This window comes from Pelophylax lessonae (genome assembly GCF_965119305.1).
Source record: "Pelophylax lessonae genome assembly, chromosome: 1".
Taxonomy (NCBI): Eukaryota; Metazoa; Chordata; class Amphibia; order Anura; family Ranidae; genus Pelophylax; species Pelophylax lessonae.
Window position 1 is genome coordinate 579,174,964 of NC_138768.1, and position 24,017 is coordinate 579,198,980.

A 24,017-nucleotide genomic window follows, 5' to 3' on the forward strand; every position below is an offset into this window, starting at 1 on the left:
GGAATGGCCAATATAGTGAAGTACGTACAGGCAATATTTATTTAAATAAGGTAGATACACTTATATTGTCAAGGCCCTATGACCCTTGACAACGACGGCTTGTGTACTGTCGAAACCGGTCGGGACCTAGGAGTGCAATCACACTGCCATATTATTTCTGGGACCGGACGAGATGCATTAAGATGTGGAAGCGCCACCCGATATCCCCAGTATTTGTTTGATCCAATGCCTGTTTTTTTCCTGCTAAATGTAAGTGTATCTACCTTATTTAAATAAATATTGCCTGTAAGTACTTCACTATATTGGCCATTCCTTTACTTTATACTGCTGAGGAACGTGGGGCTGGCTAAGGATTCTGAAGTTGAATAGTATATTGGCGATTGCAAGGTGGATCCTCCAGGAGGGCTCTAATCTACTCTGGAATATTGGCTTTTTGATGAATATCATTCTGCTCACACTGACCCCCTATAATTAAGGGGTCGGTTATTTCTGGTAAGTCTTTTCACACATTGGGTGTCCATGTGGTGAAGGGATTGAAGATCTGTTTGTGTGTGGAAGAATCTTCTGGAGACTGCACTGAAGTTTGTTGGTGCATGGGACTCTATATGTGATTTTTTCACTTACTGCTGCTGCACTTTATATTTATTTCACTGTGCATGGGACTTTATATGTGATTTATTTCACTTAACATTGTTGCACTTTATATTCACCATTGTCAATGCACTTTATATTTATATCTTTTAAGTGACATCAGTGATTTATTCTAATAATTTTAATATTTATATGCACTATTACCTTTTAATGGTTCACTATATTGAAACACCACACTTAGTGCACTTTATACACTCCATAGGTGTATTAAAACCAATTTTTGGTTTTGCTGTGACCCCATCTAGAAACATCAGAAACGTGATAAACGTCAGAAGGAAGCCTTCGGCCCCTTTCACATGAGGCGAACTCCGCAAGCGGATCTGCCTTATCAGCGGGGAATCTGTCCGCTGATCGCCACTGAGCAGGCAGATGACAGGTCCATGTCTGCTCCGCTAATGCAGAGCGGACACAGACCACAACCTGCTGTTCTCTATGGGACTGTTGAATAGAAATGGACCGCCTGTCCTTTTCCATCCAACTGTCATCTGATCCGATCCACCAGACGGATGGGGAATAGATCCTGGTCCGTCTGTTTTTAGCAGACATTATCAGATCAGAGGCGGGTGTCAATGGACACATGTCCGCTGGCATCCATCGCTCTATAAAGAACAATGAATGGTCCGATCGGGTCTGCCTGAAAAACTGACAGGCGGACCCGATCAGTCCGTCAGTGTGAAAGGGGACTTCAGGGCTGGCATTCAATTAAAAATAGCACATAACCTTTACATGTAATCATAACGTGTTGCTAAAATATTATAATATCCTTAATTTAAATGCAAAACAAATTGTTATAATTACCTTTAGTGAACATTCTTTTATCAGGAACTGAAGGCCCTAGGGTAACTTCACTCAGCACAGTCATCACTGTAAAAATTTCCATAAGACTTAATATTAGAAACAAATAAATAAAATATATTTAAACGCAAACATAATGTTCTATGTTATTCATCTAATATGTTGTACTAGTAATGTAAATTACAAATAAATTATTAATTGTAAATAACCCTTAAAGCAAAATTACTAAAACACTACAGAGGACTAGAATTGAGTGATTAATCAAACTCTTAGTAAGCACTGTTATTAGGATCCTAACATTATTTGGAAACATTCATTTTTCTATGTTACTACATTTAAAATTTGAGAGAATCAAAGGCTAGACAAAAAACAAACTACAGAATATTGGGTTAGACATGCACAAAAATGTATTAAAAAAAAAAAAAAACACAGTTCGTGCAAAAATATCTGAAGTGGCAAGCATGAACATTTTCCTCGTAAGATAAGGGAACAAAGGATTTTTGTGCAATTTATATAGTATTTGTGCGGAAAAAAATCACTCATGGTTGGAAGGGAAAGATTACATTACAATACAATACAATACAATACATGACATAAATTCTAAAGTTGTATTCTGTCTTACGAGAGTTTTCATAGCTTTAAAAACCTATTGGTTTTCGATATGAGGCTAGCGTGCAAAAAAAAATAATTTGTCCGATATTCTCCTCGTGTGTACTAGGCTTCAGTCAAGTAGCCATTTCGCATGTACCAAATATTTGGGCACCAACAGGCAGGTCAGTACAAAATATTGTTTTCTGTTTTACTAACTCATAATGTAGTCTTAATGAAAATGTTCCTAACTGAATAAATTCACCACCTGCCTACAATATACTAATACATGCCAAAATACCCAGAGCACAAATAAGATAAACACACAAAAGGTTTTTAAAGTATCAATAAAAGTGAAAACTTACCATATGCCATAAATAATATTAATGTTTGTAAAGCCATTGTGGAAAACAGGCAAAATCTCTTCAGTCTGCTTCTGAAGTATTATCAGAATGTTTCAGGTAAAACCGCTTCTCCAATCTTGTCCCTTATATAGAACAGAAAGTCATCTGACTTCTCTAACCAGTCACAATTGTCTATGCATGCCACTTGCTACAAAACTCCCCAAGGCCATACACTTAACTAGTGAAACAGCTAGATCTATCAGGAGACAACATACAAATTCAGAATTAGCTGGTGGGTGTGCTGATGAAACTAGGAATGTTTAAATACTTTCTTGCTTTTCTAAATATATAGTTTAGAATTATGTAGAGAATGCTTAAAGGTTACAAGCAGTATTACCCATCACAGTAGTCCATTCCAAGTCTAATTCATTTTTGTATATCTCCTTCTCCGTTTTATTATATTCCTGTCTGTATTTAAATTGGAGATAAAACTATGCTATTAACTTTTAGTAGAGGTTTTGTATTTCCATATATTTTTCAGAATAAAGCGACTCTTCAACCTAGAAACAAAAAAATAAAAATCAGCAGTTACTGTACAAATACTGTAGCTTCTGACTTTTAATAATAGGACACTTACTGTACCTATCCAGTAATTCAGCGCTGTCCTCACCCGAGCTGGCTTTTCGCCCATCTTCCGTTCTAGGCGTCAGTGTATTTACTTTGGGAAGCCAGCTGTGACTGCTTGTGGTTTCACAGCCGGCTTCCCACTGAGCATGCGTGAGCCACGCTGCGCTTTGTGTATGGTCCTGCAGCTTTCTTGGACCTGTGACGTGTCTTTCGAACACTGCGAGGGAAGGAGGGAGCAATTTCACCATGGCAATCTGAAATGAGAGAGGGTACCTGTCAAAACCAGGTACCCGCTCCCCCACCAAAAATAAATTAAAAAAATAAACTGTCAAAACATAAAGAGGAGGGGGGAGGGGGAGGGGGAGAGGGTAGACAAGCTGGAGGAGGTTTTTTTTTTTTTTTTTTTTTTTTTAAATGGCTGTTAAGATGGAGAGCAAGAGTAAGTAAGTTCTGAACAAAGCATTTTGATTCCCACTGCTTTTAGTCCAGACTGTATCTTCCTGAAATTAGACATGTATTTAGATAGACCCATACAAATTCCACCATGCAGGTGGTTTGTGCCAACTTAAAGCAGAACTAAACTGCACCACAAAGCAAAAATGCTATTTAGGTCATTTTTAATATTTAAAGCAAAATCCCCCATCCATCCAAGTCCCCATGAATTATTTTGCTGGGAAACACTCCAAGCATTTCTGGCCATGCCCATCTTGAGTAAGGGCAGATGATTTATGTAATATTTACATCCTGAAATCCATCTTCCCCTAGCTCAGACATGCAAGCAGGAGGGTGTGCTTAGCTGAGAAAACCACTCCTCCCGTCCAGAAGATTTTAGGGATGTATGACATAATTTGCCTAGGCAACAAACCAGGAAGTAACTAAAGAACTAAAGAAATGAAAAAAAAATAGTTTAAAACAAGTATGATATACTTTCCTATCTATATACTTTCCTATCTATTTACGAATGCTAGCAGCATAAGGGTAAAAAACAAAAAAAAAACAAATGTTGACTGATTGAGTGAAGTTCCACTTTAAGCAAGCAAAGGAGTATTGAATTAGTAACACAATGAACATATGTTCATGTAGACTGGCTTATTTTATAACAGCACAACTCTAGAACCATCTCCAACTCATTGCCTGGTTTGTGTATTAGTTTTGGAAAAAGCCTGATAACTGTGGTAATATATATTTTTTAAAAAGCAAATATACTGTACATAAATTTATGCATCCATGGTTGCTTTGCAAAGTTACACATTGGTTGTATTTTACTGTCCCTCCTTAAAATGGAACAAAAAAAAGTGATTTTAATGGCTAATGTCCATTGCAGCTAGCGTTCAATCAACAAATTTCTACACCTAATAGAATAGAAAATAATTGGGTACAGCAAGCATATAGAAAGAATTGAAAATAATTTTGCTCACATTGCTTCTTTTTTTTAACTCAAGAAAAAAAGTTTATTGAGAAAACACACACAAAAAGCATACTTCTTGTACACTATCAACAATTGGTATAAATCAGTACAAAACAAAACAAAGCAGGTCACAGCCTGAGAGCAGAAAAATAACTATAGGCCAAAGCCAACAATGATATATCAAGCCTTGAGTAATAACAATAAGTGGTTCAATAACGATAGATCCCCCAACATCAGAACAACAGCCCAGTGACCCGCCCCCCCCCCCCACCCTCCGGTGCTAAACCAGCAGGCCACATTGCTTCTTATATATGGCTGAGACCACTGTAAGATAGATCAATTGGAGCTCCAAACTGCACCACACTGTACCTTTCACAGTGTTTGGCTCAGTGCTTTATTAAATAACTACGCAAACCTCTTGGCATTTTAAAAAATAAAAATTTACACTCATATACTGTACTTATCATTGTTAATCTCTCATCCAGTGTTTGCATTCTTCTCGCAAGCAACTGGGTGGACAGCTTAACCAGATCTGGGTTACCTTAATTCTGAAAATATAGATTGCTAAAGCCTTCACTGATCACCATAGTATGTGTCACCCAGAGGCAGAAATCAGTCAGATAGCTCTAATTATTGGCTTTTTTTGCTTTTGAAGGGCTTATGTTGTTGGATGCAACAGATACATAGCAATAAATTCAGGTATATGTTCATGTTGTTTTTGAAAAACATACACATTATAAAAGGGTTCTTTTCACACTTTTATATTGTTTGAAATTACTATGACCCCATATTGTTCTTGTTGGCTATTAGAGGACCTTAACTGGGAGTACACACTTACCTACAAAAAATCAGCAAATTATGCAAAGCCTACAGGAGCCAGTACTACCTTATTGCATAATGTAAGGTATCATGAGGTATCATGAAATAACATTTGACAAAATGCAAATATACATTTTAGACACTTCTGTTAAATCAAAAGTTTGGTCAGCTCTGTTGCTTATTTTTCTGTAGATGTTTTAATGATTTCCACAATCTGGAATTCTTCTATACTTAAAATTCAAAGACAAAGCTTTAAATCTTGTTGAACATAAATTATATATATATTTTTTTTTTTTGTGTAAAAGAGCTGGAAAATAGAATTTAAGATATTTTCAGAAGCTTCTCAGAACTATTTATCTGAAGGTATATAGCCATGAGCATTCCCATGACCTGAAACTGCACCTAAAATACCCTTCCCCACAGCTACTTTGGAGATAAAGCCTAATTACAGTATCTTACAAAAGTGAGTACACCCCTCACATTTTTGTAAATATTTTATTATATATTTGCATGTGACAACACTGAAGAAATTACACTTTGCTACAATGTAAAGTAGTGAGTGTACAGCTTGTATAATAGTGTAAAATTGTTCTCCCCTCAAAATAACTCAACACACAGTCATTAATGTCTAAACAACTGGCAACAAAAGTGAGTAGACACCTATTTCAAAATGTCCAAATTGGGCCCAAAGTGTTAATATTTTGTGTGGCCACCATTATTTTCCAGCACTGCCTTAACCCACTTGGGCATGGAGTTCACCAGAGCTTTACAGGTTGCCACTGGAGTCCTCTTCCACTCCTCCATGACAATATCACGGAGCTGGTGGATGTTAGAGACCTTGCGCCCCTCTACCTTTCATTTTAGGATGCCCCACAGAAAGGGTTTAGGTCTAGAGACATGCTTGGCCAGTCCATCACCTTTACCCTCAGCTTCTTTAGCAAGGGCAGTGGTTTTCTTGGAGGTGTGTTTGGGGTTGTTATCATGTTGGAATTCTGCCCTGGGACCCAGTCTCCAAATGGAGATCGTGCTCTGCATTAGTATGTCACAGTGCATGTCGGCATTCATGGTTCCCTCAATGAACTGTAGCTCCCTAGTGCCGACAGCACTCATGCAACCCTAGGCCATGACACTAACACCACCATACTTGACTATAGGCAAGACACACTTGTACTCCTCACCTGGTGGCCGCCACAAAGGCTTGACAATATCTGAATCAAATACGTTTATCCTGGTTTTGTCAGACCATAGGACATGGTTCCAGTAATCCATGTCCTTAGTCTGCATGTCCTCAGCAAACTGTTTGCGGGCTTTGTTTTGCATCATCTTTAGAAGAGGCTTCCTTCTGGGGCGACAGCCGTGCACACCAATTTGATGCAGTGTGCGGCGTATGGTCTGAGCACTGACAGGCTGACCCTTCACCCCTTCAACCTCTGCAGCAATGCTGGCAGCACTCAAACATCTATTTCCCAAAGACAACCTCTGGATATGACGCTAAGCATGTGCACTCAACTTCTTTGGTCAACCATGGCGAGGTCTGTTCTGAGTGGAACCTGTCCTGGTAAACTACTGTATGGTCTTGGCCACCATGCTGCAGCTCAGTTTCAGGGTCTTGGCAATCTTCTTACAGCCTAGGCCTTCTTTATGTAGAGCAACAATTCATTTTTCAGATCCTCAGAGAGTTCTTTGCCATGAGGTGCCATGTTAAACTTCCAGTGACCAGTATGAGAAAATGAAAGCGATAACACCAAATTTAACACACCTGCTCCCCAGTCACACCTGAGACCTTGTAACAGCAATGATTCACATGACACCGGGGAGGAAAAATGGCTAATTGGGCCCAATTTGGACATTGTCACATAGGGGTGTACTCACTTTTGTTGCCAGTGGTTTAGACATTATTGGCTGTGTGTTGAGTAATTTTGAGAGGACAGCAAATTTCCACTGTTATACAAGCTGTACACTCACTACTTTACATTGTAGCAAAGTGTCATTTCTTCATTGTTGTCACATGAAAGGATATAATAAAATATTTACAAAAATGTGAGTGGTGTACTCACTTTTGTGAGATAATGTATATCAATTCAGGGCTGGTTTACCTTGTCTGGACACTGGGAAAACAATATGTTGATGCAGATTCTGCACCCCCTTGCTGTTCACCAGTACACAATAGTTTTCACGATGTATTCTCTGATGTTAATGTTTATGAATTGTGGAATTTTATTCATTTAACACACACACACACACACACACACACACACACACACACACACACACACTATATGATATATGTTATGTGTATTTGATTTATACATGTTTTTTTCTTTTAACATAATTTATTTATTGACATAATGTTGTTTTTAAAACATTGCATTTATTCTGGCACAAGCAAGCAGTGCTACAGTGTTAGGTTATTTTATCTGTTTAATAGTGACAATGATAGCATTCATTTGTCATGATAACTTTAGATGTCAAGAAAGGCTTAAGTTTAGATGTTAGGTTAAATTAAAACGTATGTTATGCTAAATCTGTTTTTCAGTATGTATAGCATCATGGCTCACCATACACAATTTTCTCAAGAACGTTTTACTTTTTTTAACTATTGCAAAGTCTCTTACTAGTTGATCTTGCCAGTAAAAGTACATCCTATTGTAAGCTGACAGCATTAAGCCACACCTTCGCAATTAGAAGCAGCACTTCCAGTCTGCTGTGTACTTTGCTTTTTTTACCAATTGGGCTGTCCTTAAGGTCAAACAGATAGGCAGCCCAATAGTCTAATAGGTGAGAACTCAGGCGAAGCTGACAACATTGCTGGCAGATCCTTCAGGCGCGCCCCCTGATGATGTCATTGCTGACAAAACGCGTAGGTAGGAGACCAGACATGTGACATCATCGCACACCCGGACGTAGCAGCCATCTTTATGGTTGGAAACAAATGGTTTCCATGGCACAACTGCTATCATCTGATGAAATGTGAGTTGTATTTTACTTATTAAACTAGTTTTTTGTGGAACCTACTACCCCATGAGTTGTTCTCTTTCCATCTATGAGCTTTGTATGCCTCCGGAAGATCTCGGAGTGGACTATTTCTACCCGGTTTGAGGACTTGAAGAGGTGCCTTTGGCTTCATAACCAGAATCTTATTACCAAGCTATTCTGACCCTCTGAAATCGGGGGTCCACGTTTTTGGGTAAGAGGCAGTGTGTTTGGTGTTGGTAGAGGTTCTGTTTGGACCTTTACTGGAAAATTCCATCTGCATCTGCTTTTCTGCACATGACCAGACTTCCTAGAAAGAGTTGAATTTGTCTGTCAGCGCTGCACCTTTTATGACTATTATTGTTTTATGCCATTATTCCTGCATTTGTGCTAGCAGCTGGACTTCTTAAATTAACAAATCAGAGCACAGTTTTTTATGTGTTAAAAGCTGACAACATTGCTTGGAATTCCAGTGCCGCAGAGGCAGACTGCACAGAAAGTTAAAGTGTATTTCCATTTTTGCAGCCAAATTGGTATAACACCTACTTTATATTTGTCGCATGTCCCCATTCACATAACATCATTTTTAAAAATTGCAGCTTCCCTTTTTTGCATGCTCTTTTCGGAACCCTCTAGCAAGAAAATCATAGGTAGCTGGGCAGCAGTGTTTGCATTAATTAACCCTGTCAGTACTATGCAGGCAGATCCTCATTATCAATTGTAAATTGATTTGAACACTGTCCTAACATAAGTTTAGGATGTAGAGACTAGGCTTTTACATTGTAATTAAAAACAAAAATTAGAAAAAGGTCAGACTATATAGGCCAAACATAGAATCTTATATAAAATCATACATTTTATTTTACAAAATATTTTAAAAACAAGGACATTTCGTAAAAGCAAATATAGTGGTTCTTATCAGATTGATTGTACATATACAGTATAAAGTGATTGTAATAGTCTTGCTTAATAGTTCCAATGATAATAAAGAGGTCTTCATGTGCCAACACGTTTTGCCAAGATTAGCTTCATCAGGACACAATACAGCAATCCTCTCAGCAACCTAGCACTACATGATTCCCTAGCGGGTAACGGAGCAACTGGGAGAGGTCCAGCAGGACACCGTAGCAATGATAGATCTCAATAACACCTCTTAGGTGGCCCAATGTGTATATTCAAATTTGGAGGGAGAGGGAACACTCGACAACATACAGGGTATGGGGCTCTAATTAGGCCAGCTTACAATAGAAGGAATCCAAGTAAGAGATTACTGTGCTCAAACTAATCCATTCAAACGAAGGAACATTATCTGGTATGAGGTTCAGATCAGATATAGCCAGCCATGGCTCCCCTTCCACTCACACAGACCATCCACAGGAGATGTAGCAAAAATATCTGAGGCCCACAGATGTCCAGGTGAATAATTGCTCCATGATGATGATAGACATGGGACAGGCTCACTGTAACATTTCTCAAAAAATCTTGCATTCAGTCATGACACCTCCTTTTGAGGGAAATCTAAAAGGTAATTGTTTTAAAAAAAAAATGTAGGCATGCTGTGTGAATTGGAACACATAACAAACATAAAGTGGGGTTTTCTCAAATATCATATAGGACTGCAAAAGTGGAAATATGCTTTAAGAGTTCACTAGATTTCTGGAAGATCAAGAGAGATATTTCTGTGTTTGCAGTCAAAATATAAAGAATTGTGCATTAGTGCATATTTATTTCTAGGTTCCTAAGACATACACTTTAATGTACCTTTTAGATTTTGTGCCTACCCCCCTGTGGACTACTGAAGAGGACTAAAGAGATAAAACTAATGCATGTACTAACACCTTAGGATGCCAGCACTTGTATGCCTATGTTGGTTTAAATTTTGTTTAATGCCATTTTTAATTTGTGATGTTCTTAAATTAGAAGTGTTTTATTTTCAGTGCTGATTATGAAAATTATGATTATGAAGTATATTCCTGCTTAGAACATTTGATAATAACTTTACTTTTAAAAATGAGTGTAACCTAACTATTTTATATACCGGTAAATAGTCATGAATATTAATAATTATTTAAAAGTATGCATCACAGCTGTCCAAATATAGTTTTTATCTTTACAAATGTAACATTACCAATGCTAAGAAGAAAGCCACCAAACATTGGAGCGATCACTGTTGTCCACATTTATTCGGAACGATGTCCATAAGCTTGACCGTGATAACTCTCTACTAGGACCGCCCTTTGAGTATCCTTGAGGTATAGTCATAGTCAAGAGCTGTTAATGTCAAGTTTCTGGATATCTTTCCTAATAAATTTGGACACCAGTTATCCCTTCCATGTGGGTGGCTTTCTTCTTAACACTTGGTCTGTGAGTGCAGATGGCTTGTAATACCCTGGCACATGGGTTTGAACTGGCAGTAAGGTGTAGCGTCCAAGCATCCAAATGAGGTTGTAAGCAAGAGATCCACTACATTTCTAAAATAACTAAATGCAATATTTACATGTATGACTTCCATATTCTACAGTTAAAGTGGTATTAAACCCCCAAAAAAAGTTATTGTATTGCAGCTTACTAGATCTTAAAAGTGATAGCTGCATTGGTTTTCTTTTTTAAAAATTTTTCCCCTTTATTTTCACCTGGTAATTCAGCCAGCAAGTTTAACAGACCAAGCTGTCCAACAAAAGTGGCAATTATGGGGTGAGACAAACCACTTACCACTGAAAGAGGTGTAGGCAGGTATGTACCGAATGGTCACCTCATGTTCTTTTCCTTGCAATCTGTTTTATGTTTACATTTGTTTGCACTGTACAATATGAGTGTACTGGGTAATGGTGGCTTCTGTTCAGGGGAGGGTTAAGTGTGCTGCCAGCCTGCTTACTGGTGTTCATAACACCCCCCCCCCTTCTGGAGGGTATAACTACCATGGGAGGCAAGCCTCTAGTCAGTCAGTCCATTTATGGGAAGAATGAGGAGGACTCATGCTATTATGTGGTTGGACTGCAACCCTTTGGTGGGAACCTGATCAGGGATCCAGGAATTGGACACATGCTGATTAATTGGACTTAACTAACCAATGTGTGTGCCAGACCATGGGGCAGGAGCACCAGGATAAGGGAACTGACTAATGTAAATATGGTGATATGTTATTCTGTTGATGTTCTGAACTTTTGTCTGTAATATTGGCTATGGGGGGAGATCACACAACAAACTGAGGTTTGGGAAGGAGTTTTCTATGTGAAAATGTGAAGCTAAGTTAACCCTTGCAGAGGTGTCACAGAGGCCTTAGAAAACATACCAGCCAGCTTACCGGGCAATAGGCATGCCCTGCCAATACTGACATATTTTGATTGGATACTGCCAATCTTTCTTGAAATCCAATTGAAAAATGTCAGTATAGCTAGGGGGTGACATCACAAATATAGGGGGCATTATTGTTTAGTGTGCACTGCCATCAGAGATTTTTTTCTACCAGACTCAGGCTGGTTGTCAGTTACCAGGGCCCAGCCTGTTTATGTTAAGTTGATTAGTGTTCCTCTTCTTTGCTCTGCTCCTATTAAAGCTGTTATTAGGCACATGCATGCTTGCACTGCATTAGCAACATTGAAGAAACACAGCTCAGAAGCAACCTTCAGCTGGCAATATAGAGTGAGTGTATTGTTTTATTGATATATATGTCATTTTCTTCTCTTATGTTTATTTTTGCATTAAGGATTTGTTTGTAAGCTCTGCAGGAATTGTTTATAGTGTTTGACTTGTGCTGCTTTTGGAGGATGTAGCCTGGATTTAAAGCATGGTATACACAGGTAGTTGTTTTTTAACCCAGCAGACTGAAAGAAAAAAAAACTGAGGAGCTTTTTGTACTAACTATGCAATGTTAGCACAGTGATTTCCCCACTGAGTTATTGTGTTCTGACAGCCCAAAACAAACTGGTCAGCTCTCGCAGCCTTTGGCTGCGAGCATTGATCAGATGCCAGTTGGCTGCTGGTTTTCCAGCATGCTAATTTGCCAGAAGCCTGACATTCGGCCCCTGTGCACCAGCCTTTATCTGGCTGCCCCACAGATCTTTTCAACCTCTTGTTGCTCTCCTATTTGCACTTGAGTCATTTATTGTCAACAGGAGAGAACTGTGTTTAAACTGTCAAGTAGAGTGCTGCCTTAATGCAACCTCAAGTGTTTGCATATAAACACTCTATCGGTCTCTAGGCATACAATAATACGTCCGTACTCCTACCCCTCTTCCTGCTAACAGGGGTGTGCTAACAGGGGTGCTTGCAATAGTCAACATTTGTGTTAAAACTCTCGTCCCAATGGGATAATACAATTGGCACTGTACCTGCTTATATAAGTCTTAGGTGGAGTTCAGCTTGAATTTTTTGATCAAGTCCACCTAAATCTGTTAGCACATCTAACACTACTCTCTCCCCAGAATGATGATGCCGCTGTCCAAAGGTGTCTCCATGATTCTTAAGACAGAAAGTATGTTACTGGCCAGATCACCATGTAAAGATGACAAAACTAAAATAATAATCAATGCAGGCACCATATTCAAGGACTGGTAAGCTGCAATATATTTCATTGTTTTGGGGTTTGATACCACTCTTATGTTATTTTTACTAGTACAAAATCAATATTTGTCAAATCTAAGAATATTTGTCTCTGTCATTGATATTTTTTAAAAATGCAATACAACTACACAGTTTAAGGGAAATCCCTCACTCTGCATTCTGGTATCACAATTATGTCACCATATGTTTGCGTAGGAAGAAAGGGAACCCCCTAGGTCAGATACAACCTTTAAAAGCAATTCCCATATATTTTCTAGTATTACAGCTTGTGTTAACATGCTTTTGTATGATGGGATGTTAAAGTATGCTATATGATTTTGTAGCAAACTGAATTGTGCTAATACATGAATTAATCAATATTTCAGTAGATCTGTTTGTACATGTGAGAAACCCTAGATAAGAATAAGTATTCCTCTGATTCTTTGAGAGGTGAACAAAACCAGTAGACCAGGTAAATAGCAAAATGAACATATGATAATTAAAATCAGCTTCTACATTACAAAATCCATTTTGTAAATACAGAATCTTTCATTTCAGTTATAGCAAATTAACAGAATTAAAGAAAATCAATTTTGTGGCCACAAAATACCAATAACTTCAAAAAATCTAGTGAAATGAAACAATAAGTTTTGGTATTTTTACTGTTGGAGGGGGTTAAACAACGTGTATAGTATAGATTGCATACAGTGTATGACATATGGAAACATACAGTATATTACAGTTAAGGAAATTAAAGATTAAGTAATATTTTCAGTCCCCTGACTAAAGCAGTTCACAGAGAGAAAGAATGTGACTACAGCTTCAAAACCCTTTTAAACCATGAGGAGAGCTTGTCAGTTAAAACCTGTGTATTTCCACCTTCATGCCCAGGAGTTCCGACAAGGATTGCCCACATGTTTTTTTAGCTTCCCCATCCTGTAAAAAAACGAGGAGTGTTTACTTGTAAAAAAGAACGATTTATCATTCCAGCTAAAGGATGCCATACTAGAACCTCATGGCAGGTTCATAATACCTGTGATATCAACACACAAGCCTGAAATATATATTCTACAAATTCCCATCAACTTTGCTTTCTCTGCAAAACTCTACGGAAAAAAATTCACAATGTTCAATATGGTCGTCTACTACTTTTTAGGGACTTCCACACCCTAGTGGACTCAGAGATGGACTCTTCGAATCCACCCAAACAAACACTTTCCACTGTGGGCCCACTGTTCCACGCTGAAGATCTGTATGATGTCTGGCGATTCCAGCATGGCACGGAGAGAGATTATACCTTTTTTCCTCCCTGGCAAAATTTCACACCTCATTCATCCTGACATCAACCACAAGATTATCAACCTCTAAGATGTTGCTAACTCTTTCACTGATTACTACAGTATACCTATATAATATTAAAGATAATCCCCATATTCCACAACCTACCCCTCAAGCTATTAAAGGTTTTTTAGCTTGGCTACAGCTCCCTAACTTTTCTGATGAGCGCCTCTCTAAACTTAATGCCCCATTTACTGAACCTGAAATTTTCAAAACTATAGACTCACTGCCAAATGGGAAGGCCCCAGGCTCTGACAGCTTCACAATTGACTACTACAAGTATAATACAAAATATCTTTCAGTCAGTTGTTGTATAGGCTTCCTTACCCCCTGAGATGTTGAGGGCGTATGTGGCTACTATACCTAAACCTGCTATACCTATTCCCTGCTATCTTTAGGCCTATATCTCTACCTAATTCCAACATTAAAATCTGTGCAAAACTTTTGGCGGGATGTTTGTTTGACATTCTCCCAAAATTTATAAAACCTGACCAATATGGGTTCAATAAGGGGAGACAGGCCTCCGATGCTACTAGGAGGATTGTCAACCTCCTGCACCATGCCGGGTCCAGTTGAACACCTTCTCTGCTCCTTTCTTTGAATATGTAGAAGACATACGACAGGATACATTGGGGCTATATGGAAAGGATGTTGATGAAATTGGGGTTTCAATGATCCATCATCTTGGCCATTATGGCCCTCCACTCCTGCCCCTCAGCTCAATTTTATACCTCTCCAAAACCTTCAACATTACCAATGGCACCCGCCAGGGCTGTCCCCGCTCTCCCTGTATATTTAATCTCCTAATTGAGCCCTTAGCTGAAGCTGTACATTCCCATCCCACCCTCAGATCAAGGGGTTTTGCATAGGCCAGTCTACCCACACAACTAATTTATTTGCAGATTACATCATTTAACTGCTTACACTTCCAAATACTTCAGTGTACCATACTCACTAGCTTCTTTCACAGTTCAGTGCTATCTCCTCTTACAAGATGATCTGCTCTAAATCCCTAATACTAGATTTGAGCGTCCCTAAGGCGCAGAGACAATCCTTGCAGCATTTGTCCCCATACTCCTGGAGTTCTCTATTATGCTCACCACCTGTACATCCCAATTAGCTGCTAGAAACTTTGACTCCCTGTAAAAAAAACATATCCAAGAATTAACTTATTTATCTAAGTTTGAATTATCCTGGTCAGGATGTTTATCGTCCTTTTTAGATGTTCATCCTTCCTTAGAAACTCTACCTCTTCAGAACTCTATCCATTTTCAGCAAAACAGCTACTTATACATAGCAATATGCTGAAAGATGTTATTTGTCAAAGCAAAAGGGCAAGATGCTCTCGCTCCCTCTTACTCAAACATAGAGGAGCTGGTGGCATGGGACTAGTTGATGTTAAAGATTACTATTTGGCAGGACTTCTGGACCAGATTAAACACTGGTTCAACAGGTAGACTCCGTTCTATGGGCAGAAATCGAACAAACCCTCATGCAGCCCCCTGATCTCTCTACTTTACTTATAGCAGGTCTATGGCAACCCTTCTCTCTAAAGGGCCTATGTCCACCTATCAAGGCCTTACTACTAGCCTGGAGAGCCCTACATACTATTCCCTATTCAGAGAGCTTTGACACATCGATACCCATCCCTACTGCTGTCTTACACTATCTTATACCACATATTATGATGCTTCTTTGGGTTTCTAAAGGTTTTTTAGGTAATCAGTAATGTATCCAGTGATGGCAGGCTCCATGATCTGGAGGAGCTGCAGCAGAGATTCGGGTTGATGTCTAATGACCACTATACATACTACAGGCTGTAACACCTCCTAAAGCACTCCCGCCTCCTGAAATAAAGTTGCCTAAACAGTTAATTAAATTTTATCTCTCAACTACTACCAAACAAAAAAGAATATCCCTTATTTACAATATATGTAGCACCCCTAGTATGTGCTAGGAGTGAGTGTAGGAAAACCATACACTGACTCAGAGTTAGGCTGGTGAGTCTTAATTTGGTCAGGGTTTATTAGAGTTCAGGGCTGGGTGACTCATCCTGGCAGCTCTCTGGTGCCTCCCCCTGGTCTAAAGGTTGGAGAATCTTCTGGAATAAGAGGGTAGGGGTTAGGAGGAGCTGCCTTGAATACTTATGGAGCCTCAGCCAATCCTCAGCAGTGGGCTGGCAGGTGGCTGAGACCACTCCAAAATTAGACACGAGCCATGCCAGCCAGGGCAGTCGGGTGTAAGATGGAGATACAGTGTTGAGGAGGGTGTCGCTGGCCACATGTAGCCAGTCTCCCTTGAAGACAGCGGTGTGCTCAGGACTTCAGCTTTTCCCTAGAGAGCTCCAGAGAGTCAGCTGGGTGGGCTTGTGAAGAGTTAGTCAGGCAGACTGGTGTAGAGAGAGACAGCTAGGAGGGCTGGTGAAAGGGGCAGCTGCAGCCAGGTGGGTTGGCAGGGCCTGAAGAGGTGGCCAAGGAGGAGAAGTTACAAGCTGTTTCACTACAACTGTACTACCAAAAAGGGGCTACATGTTTCTGCCTGTAATGGGCTCTTGCTAATCTGACTGGGTGCCAATCAGATCATTCAAAGTGATTCAACTGGTACAAACAAGTGAATGTGCAGGAGGAAAGTGAAGGAGACTATATATACAGTAGGTCTATATACTGTAGGAAGATGTCCCTGAAGTTTTGCTGAAGTTGTTCAAGTCAAGTGGGCATCCCATAACCTCCCATCCCTATACAAGTTATTAACCCTCAAATAAATAACAAAAACACTCTTGGTGCTTGTGAAGATTTGATGTGCCTGGCTGTGCAGGAGTGGGGGATCCAAGTTCATCTGCAGTCCTTACAGGGCTGTGCTACATATATTACAGGAGAAATTGATCTTCTATAAATGTAAACCCTTTTGGCACTTGGAGGACTTAGATTCTGTCTTCTCCACCTCACAGTGGTGTAATGCCTTGAGGTCAATTTATAAAGCCCGTTCAACGTACAACTCCATATGTGGTATTTCACACTTTACGTCTGGCCCAAATCTCTTCTGCACAGTCTCCCCTCTGTTGGAGAAGATGAGGTCAAACCGGAAATCTCATTTGCATGTTCTGGTCCTATAAATGCATTGTAAGCTTTTGGAAAACGATATTCCAATTACTGTCTGAAATAACAGGATTAATTATGGTACCTTCTCCTCATTTGGCTATCCTGAATCGAGGTATTGACAAAGTACCTAACCCTTTAAGCATGCTAGTCACGCATATACTCATTGCGGCCAGACTCACCATTGCCAAAAACTGGAAAGCACAGTATGCCCCTAATCCTTCATATAGTGGCTCTTACCAAAATGTAATGTACATATTTAGATCAAATGTATTGAATTGCCCCAAATTTAATGTTGGTTTACAACTCTATTTTCTCTATTTGGTGTGCTGTTGCACTAGTCTAAACCAGGGTGGTTTCAAATGTCTTGCCTTCTCTATTTGATAAAATGGTTGTAAAGGTTTTTTTCTATTTTATATACCAAACATGTTATACCTACCTGCTCTGTGCAATGGAATTGCACAGAGCAGCCCTGAAAAAAATCTTCTGTGATCCTGCTCCCGGCTCCTCCTCTTCAGTGTCTGCCACCATAGCAAGTCACTTGCTATGGGGGTAGACATGCAGGCTCACTTCCAAGGCTGGGTGTGTGCATCTAGAGACACAGCCCTGCCGCTCAGCTTTCTGCTCACTGATTGATTGAGAGCAGCGGGAGTCAATGGCTTCCTGCTGTTGCTGGGACATTATTTACCTTAATGCAAGAAATGCTTTAGGCCCCTTTCACACATGCTGTCCGTTTGTCCGTTTTTCATCCATCCGTTGACGGATGAAAAACGGACATCAATGTATCTCTATGTAAAAACGGATGACAACGGATGATCATCAGTTAACATCCGTTTTCATCTGCTTCCGTCAATGTCAGTTTTTTTGAACGGATGAATGCCCTATTTTTCATCCGTCAAAAAAACGGATCGGACGAAAAACGGACGACAACGGATGACAACGGATGAAAAACGGATGAAAACGGATGACAACGGATAAAAAACAGATGACAACGGATGAAAAACAGATAACAACTGACGAAAAACGGATGAAAAACGGATAACAACTGATGAAAAACTGATGACAACTGATGAAAAACGGATGAAAAATGGATGAAAAATGGATGAAAAACGGATGAAAATGGATGAAAAACGGATGGAAAACTGATACATTTTGACGTGACTGAACTGAAGAACTGAACGGACCGTATGTGTGAAAGGGGCCTTAAGATGATAAATATTTTAAATATTTTGGCTTTAGAACCACTTTAAAGAGTATGTATAGCCAAAACCCTTTTTTTTTTTTTTTTTTTTTTGGGATATCGAAGGGATAGGTTAAAATTCCTGTCAATTTATTTTTTGCTATCTACAGTATGTCTTGTTCGGGAATTTTACCTTCATTTTATATTTCAGAAATGCAGTAGGAAATGTGAGAACATCTCGTTCAGGCCACTTTTTGCAACTTGGCACTGCATGACTTTAACTGACAATTGCGCGGTCATGCAACCCTGTACCCAAACGAAATTTACGTCCTTTTTTTCCCACATACAGAGCTTCCTTTTGGTGGTATTTGAACACCTCTTTTCATTTTTTGCGATATTCATAAAAAAAGAGCGAAAATTTTTCGAAAAAATTGACATTTTCTACTTTGACAGTTAAAAAATATCCAATTTTGGTTTGTTAGCAGGCTGGTGGGTAAGTATTTCAAACTAGGGATCGGCTGTTTTTCACACACCCTCATTTATCCCATCTTGTTTTTCAATTGACAGGGATGGAGACACTGTGCAGTGCTCGCCAGTTCTCATATAAAGTCCCAAATTGCCCATTTCTTGTATCGTACTAGGGATGGAGACGCTTGCTTTACAGGCGGGTGTCTCACTCAAAGTCCCCATTTGCCTATGGCATCTTTACTAAAGGGATGGGGGTGTGTGTCTCCCAGCTGATCACATTTAGTTTGCACCCCATGGCTTTTTTGTGCAGCCATGCGTTTTTCGTTGCCAGTCGTGGATTGGAGCAGGTGGGGGAGGATTGGGCGGTCTCCAATCCCATCTGTTTCCAATCCACCTATTAGCAAGCATGTACTTCCCTTTGTGAAGACACTTATACACTCAGGTTGAGCAGTGTTATTTAGTGTTAGGTTCTGCAAGAACGCAGGATGCCTTGTCGCTGGCCTTGCAGCTTCCGCATGCATTTGCAAATATGTGTTAACTAAACTCCTGCTTTTAACTTATTTGTTAGACAGGTTTATTTTGGTTTGTTAGCAGACTGGTGGGTAAGTATTTCTAACTAGGGATCGGCTGTTTTTCACACACCCTCATTTATCCCATCTTGTTTTTCAATTGACAGGGATGGAGACACTGTGCAGTGCTCGCCAGTTCTCATATAAAGTCCCAAATTGCCCATTTCTTGTATCGTACTAGGGATGGAGACGTTTGCTTTACAGGCGGGTGTCTCACTCAAAGTCCCCATTTGCCTATGGCATCTTTACTAAAGGGATGGGGGTGTGTGTCTCCCAGCTGATCACATTTAGTTTGCACCCCATGGCTTTTTTGTGCAGCCATGCGTTTTTCGTTGCCAGTCGTGGATTGGAGCAGGTGGGGGAGGATTGGGCGGTCTCCAATCCCATCTGTTTCCAATCCACCTATTAGCAAGCATGTACTTCCCTTTGTGAAGACACTTATACACTCAGGTTGAGCAGTGTTATTTAGTGTTAGGTTCTGCAAGAACGCAGGATGCCTTGTCGCTGGCCTTGCAGCTTCCGCATGCATTTGCAAATATGTGTTAACTAAACTCCTGCTTTTAACTTATATTGTTAGACAGGTTTATTTTGGTTTGTTAGCAGACTGGTGGGTAAGTATTTCAAACTAGGGATCGGCTGTTTTTCACACACCCTCATTTATCCCATCTTGTTTTTCAAAAAATATCCAATATATTCAATTTTTGTCATATATTTAGGCCAAAATGTATTTAGTTACATGTTTTGGACAAAAAAATCCTCAATGAGCGTATTTTTAACCGCTTTAAAACAAAAAGATTTTACCCCATTCCTGACCAGGCTATATTTTGCGATTCGGCACTGCGTTATTTTAACAGACAATTGCACGGTCGTGCGACGCTGTAGCCCAATTATATTTATGTCCTTTTTTTCCCCACAAATAGAGATTTCTTTTGGTGGTATTTGATTACCTGTGCGATTATTAATTTTTGAAAAAAAGAGTGACAATTTTGAAAAAAAAAACTCTATTTTTTACATTCTGATATATAACATTCCCAAAAAAAATTAAAAAATCTAAATTTTTTAACATTTTAGGGCAATTTGTTTTCTGCTACATATTCTTGGTAAAAAAAATCATAATAAGCGTATTTTGATTGGTTTGCGCAAAAGTTATCGCGTTTACTAACTACTGGAAATATTTGTCATTTTTATTGTTTATTTTTTTTTACTGGTAATGGCGGCGATCTGCGATTTTTTTTTACGTGACTGCGACATTGCAGCGGACAGATCAGACCCCTGACTGACATTTTTGACACTTTTGGGGATACTAGTGACATTACTACAGTAATCAGTGCTATAAATATGCACTGTTACTGTAATAATGACACTGGCAGGGAAGGGGTTAACTTTATTGGTGATCAAGGGGTTAAATGTATGCCTCATGCTTGCTTACTGACGTGTGTGGGGGGAGGGGATTGTGTGAAACAGACACAGATCGCAGGTTCAGCTATGCTGAATCCTGTAATCTGTGACTGTCTTTCACAGAGGAGATCCACCCACTTTGTTTACACAAGTGGGCGGATTTCCTAACTCGATTCCCGACAATCGGGGAAGAGCGGCGGTGATCACCGCCTCTCCTCCCCTGGCCCGACTCCCGCTGTGTCTGAATACAGCGGGAGCGAGCATCCGGCGGCGTTGTCCAGCAATGTAAGTCTACGTCGCTGGACGATAACGAGCCACTTTGCCGCAGTACCCTCAACGTGAGCGATCGGCAAGTGGTTAATGAGCAGAGTTGCATGGGCTAAATTACCCAAATAGAGAAGTAGGGTGAAAAACAACTTTGACATTTGTAGAGATAATTTCATAGAGAAGGGGCAAATTATACTTATCCTTTAATCCCCATCTACATCTTTGTGTTGTGTTAATGTGTAGCAGTGTACATTACCTGCATTGCTGCACCAGTCATTGCAATAAACAGCAAGGTAAACCACTGCAGTGCATTGCATTATATGTTTTGTGACACCTCTGATTCACAGGACGTTTTGATGTGATGAGCTGCCTTAACAGAACGCCCTTAAGTGCCGGTTCACATTTATGCGATGCGGGAACGCTGCGAATATACAGCGAGTTCCCGCATCACATTCGCACAACAGGCAGTTCACACTGCCATATGCGATACGCTGGGGGTGTCAATACAAAGTTAACGACACCCCCAGACCAGATCGCATATCGCAGATCTGCAAGTTCGCACAGAATTGGATCACACTAGTGTGAACCACCATGCGATCCGATTCTGCTGCAGAACAAAATAAGGGTTCTGTGCGTGTTTCAGTGCGATTGCGGTGCGAATTTAGCCATACAAACTGTATGGCTGAATTTGCACCGCACAGACATCGCATGTAATTTTAGGAGCAGTGCGCTCCGAATTACATGCGATCTCTGTGATCGCACAAATGTGAATCGGCACTTAATGAGCAACATAATGTTAACACACCACAAAATGTAAATGGGCCCTAAGCCTGCAGTCACACCAAATAGGATTAAAAGTAGTATGATTTAAAGCACAACATCAACCACTACTTCAGCACTACTTCTGTTAGATTTGTAATGGTTTGATATGACTTTGGTGCTACTTCAGTGAGAGGGGCTGTCCATGTCACAGGGAGGAACAGTGTCAGTGATGTTATGAACAAAAGTTTAACTAGCAAAGGGTTAATATTTAACTTAATTTCAGGCTCAAGTGGTGCTGTTATAGACACAGGTACCATTTGCACCACAATTTATATTATAGTCTTTGGCAGTGAAATCATGCTGAAGTCCTGAAAAAGTAATACATGAACTACTTCTCAAATCCACCTACTTGACATCATACCTATTAAGAGGCTGCCATAGAAACACAATGGATGCTTCAGGTAGGATTTGTAAATCGCATGTTGTCCCTGAAGTCGTACCAGTGTGACTGGGGGCTGAAGGATTTAACACAGCTGCTTGAAGATTGCCAAAGCTTTGGAAATGCTTTGAAAAAGCATGCTGTACATACTGTTCTTATACAAGTTATAAAACAAGGTATCAGAATTTAAGCTTGCCATACACTGCTAGCTTTTTCCATTCAGCTGCCTAATTTGGGTAGATGGAGGAATCCCCACCACTGGGATATCAATATGCACTGATTATTGGCTGCACCTGCTGATCGGGAAACATTTTCCATCATGTCCATTTGACAGAAGTCATTTAAATGTCTGACTTCTGCCAAGCAATGACAACCACTCGCTGATCAAAATTCCACCAGTCTGCTGAACCAGTCAAATTTCAGTTTCTAGCCAGTTTTAGATTAAGGTCAATTTAGGCCACTATTCATATCAGAGAGTGGAAAATGTTATTCTTTGCTGGACACCATATTTTAGGATTGAAGTTGACAGACCATGAGACTGGGCTCACCTGCTCCTTTTTTTTTTTTTTGTACAGTATACCTCTGTTCTTCAAATACTGCATGTGCCTTTTTTAAGCAGTGGTATGATTGCAGTGAGGCTTAATAAATGGGACTCTTAATGTACTGGTAATTTTAGCCTTGTTGTGGCATTTTTTGAATAGTATTAGTAGCTCAATGACTGGTTTTGCAAATTGCTTGGAATTCCTCAGTATTGCTGGGACACCTAATACTCTGAGAATAGATGAGGTTACATGTAAGACAAGCACAATTCAGGAGACTTGGGGGGACGTTTGGAATAAAGCACTTTAAAGGGTACATATAGGATTATTGTATGCATTCTATTGATTTGTTATGTCCAGGACTAAACAATTACCTCTTGGTATTATTAGTTATGCACAGGACTAAACTTGTTTTATCATTTTTTGACATTTTTACATCTATATAGTCAAGTAAATACATATTTCATTTCAATATTTATCACTTACAGCCATGTCTGTAATGCACTAGCCTTTTTATTGAATGTTTAGGCCGATGGTCTCCAAACTGCGGCCCAGAGGCCAGATGCAGCCCTTAGCTTGCTTTTAATTAGCCTGTGGAGCACTATTTCCTCCACTGATACTAACAGTGGGGATACTAACAATAGGGTATAATTTCCCACACTAACACCAGTGAAGGAGCACAATTTTCCACACTGACACCAATGATAGAACACAATTACACCAATGGTGGGACAAAATTCCTCCCAATGACACCAATGATGGGACACAATTTCTCCCAATGACAATAATTATGGGACACAATTTTTCCCAATGACACCAGCAACGGGGCCAAATTACTTCAATCATGGGACACAATTCCTCCTACTGGCACCAAAGATGGGGCATTGTTTTTTCCCACTGATGTCAGGACCTTTTCTACTCCCAATGGCCAGAGTCCGGCCCTCCAAAAGTCTGAAGCATAGTAAACTGGCCCTATGTTTAGAAAGTTTGGAGACCCCTAGTTTAGGCCATTAAAGAATTTGTAAAGCCTGAAGGTTTTTACCTTCATGCTTTCAGTGCATGAAGGTAAAAAACCTTTAGTATGAAGCCCCTTCATGACTTATCCAAGCAAAATCCAGATCAAGCAATGTGCATAAAAGCGGCTACTATCCCAGCTCTCTGCCTCCTCATTGGTTCAGAGACAGCAGTGGGAACTGACATTAATCATGAAGACTA

General features: G+C 39.8%; 1 protein-coding gene across 1 annotated transcript in view; it reads right to left on the reverse strand.

Annotated features, from left to right (window-relative positions):
• EPGN (epithelial mitogen) overlaps window positions 1-2,436 on the reverse strand; it is a gene marked incomplete at both ends in the record, with an annotated part of 37,608 nt that extends 35,172 nt beyond the window's left edge. The window contains 2 exons of the mRNA XM_082256337.1: window positions 1,450-1,515; window positions 2,400-2,436. Coding sequence (XP_082112463.1) covers window positions 1,450-1,515; window positions 2,400-2,436 — 103 coding nt within the window. The remainder of the gene's footprint in view (window positions 1-1,449; window positions 1,516-2,399) is intronic.
• Window positions 2,437-24,017: the final 21,581 nt, after the last annotated feature.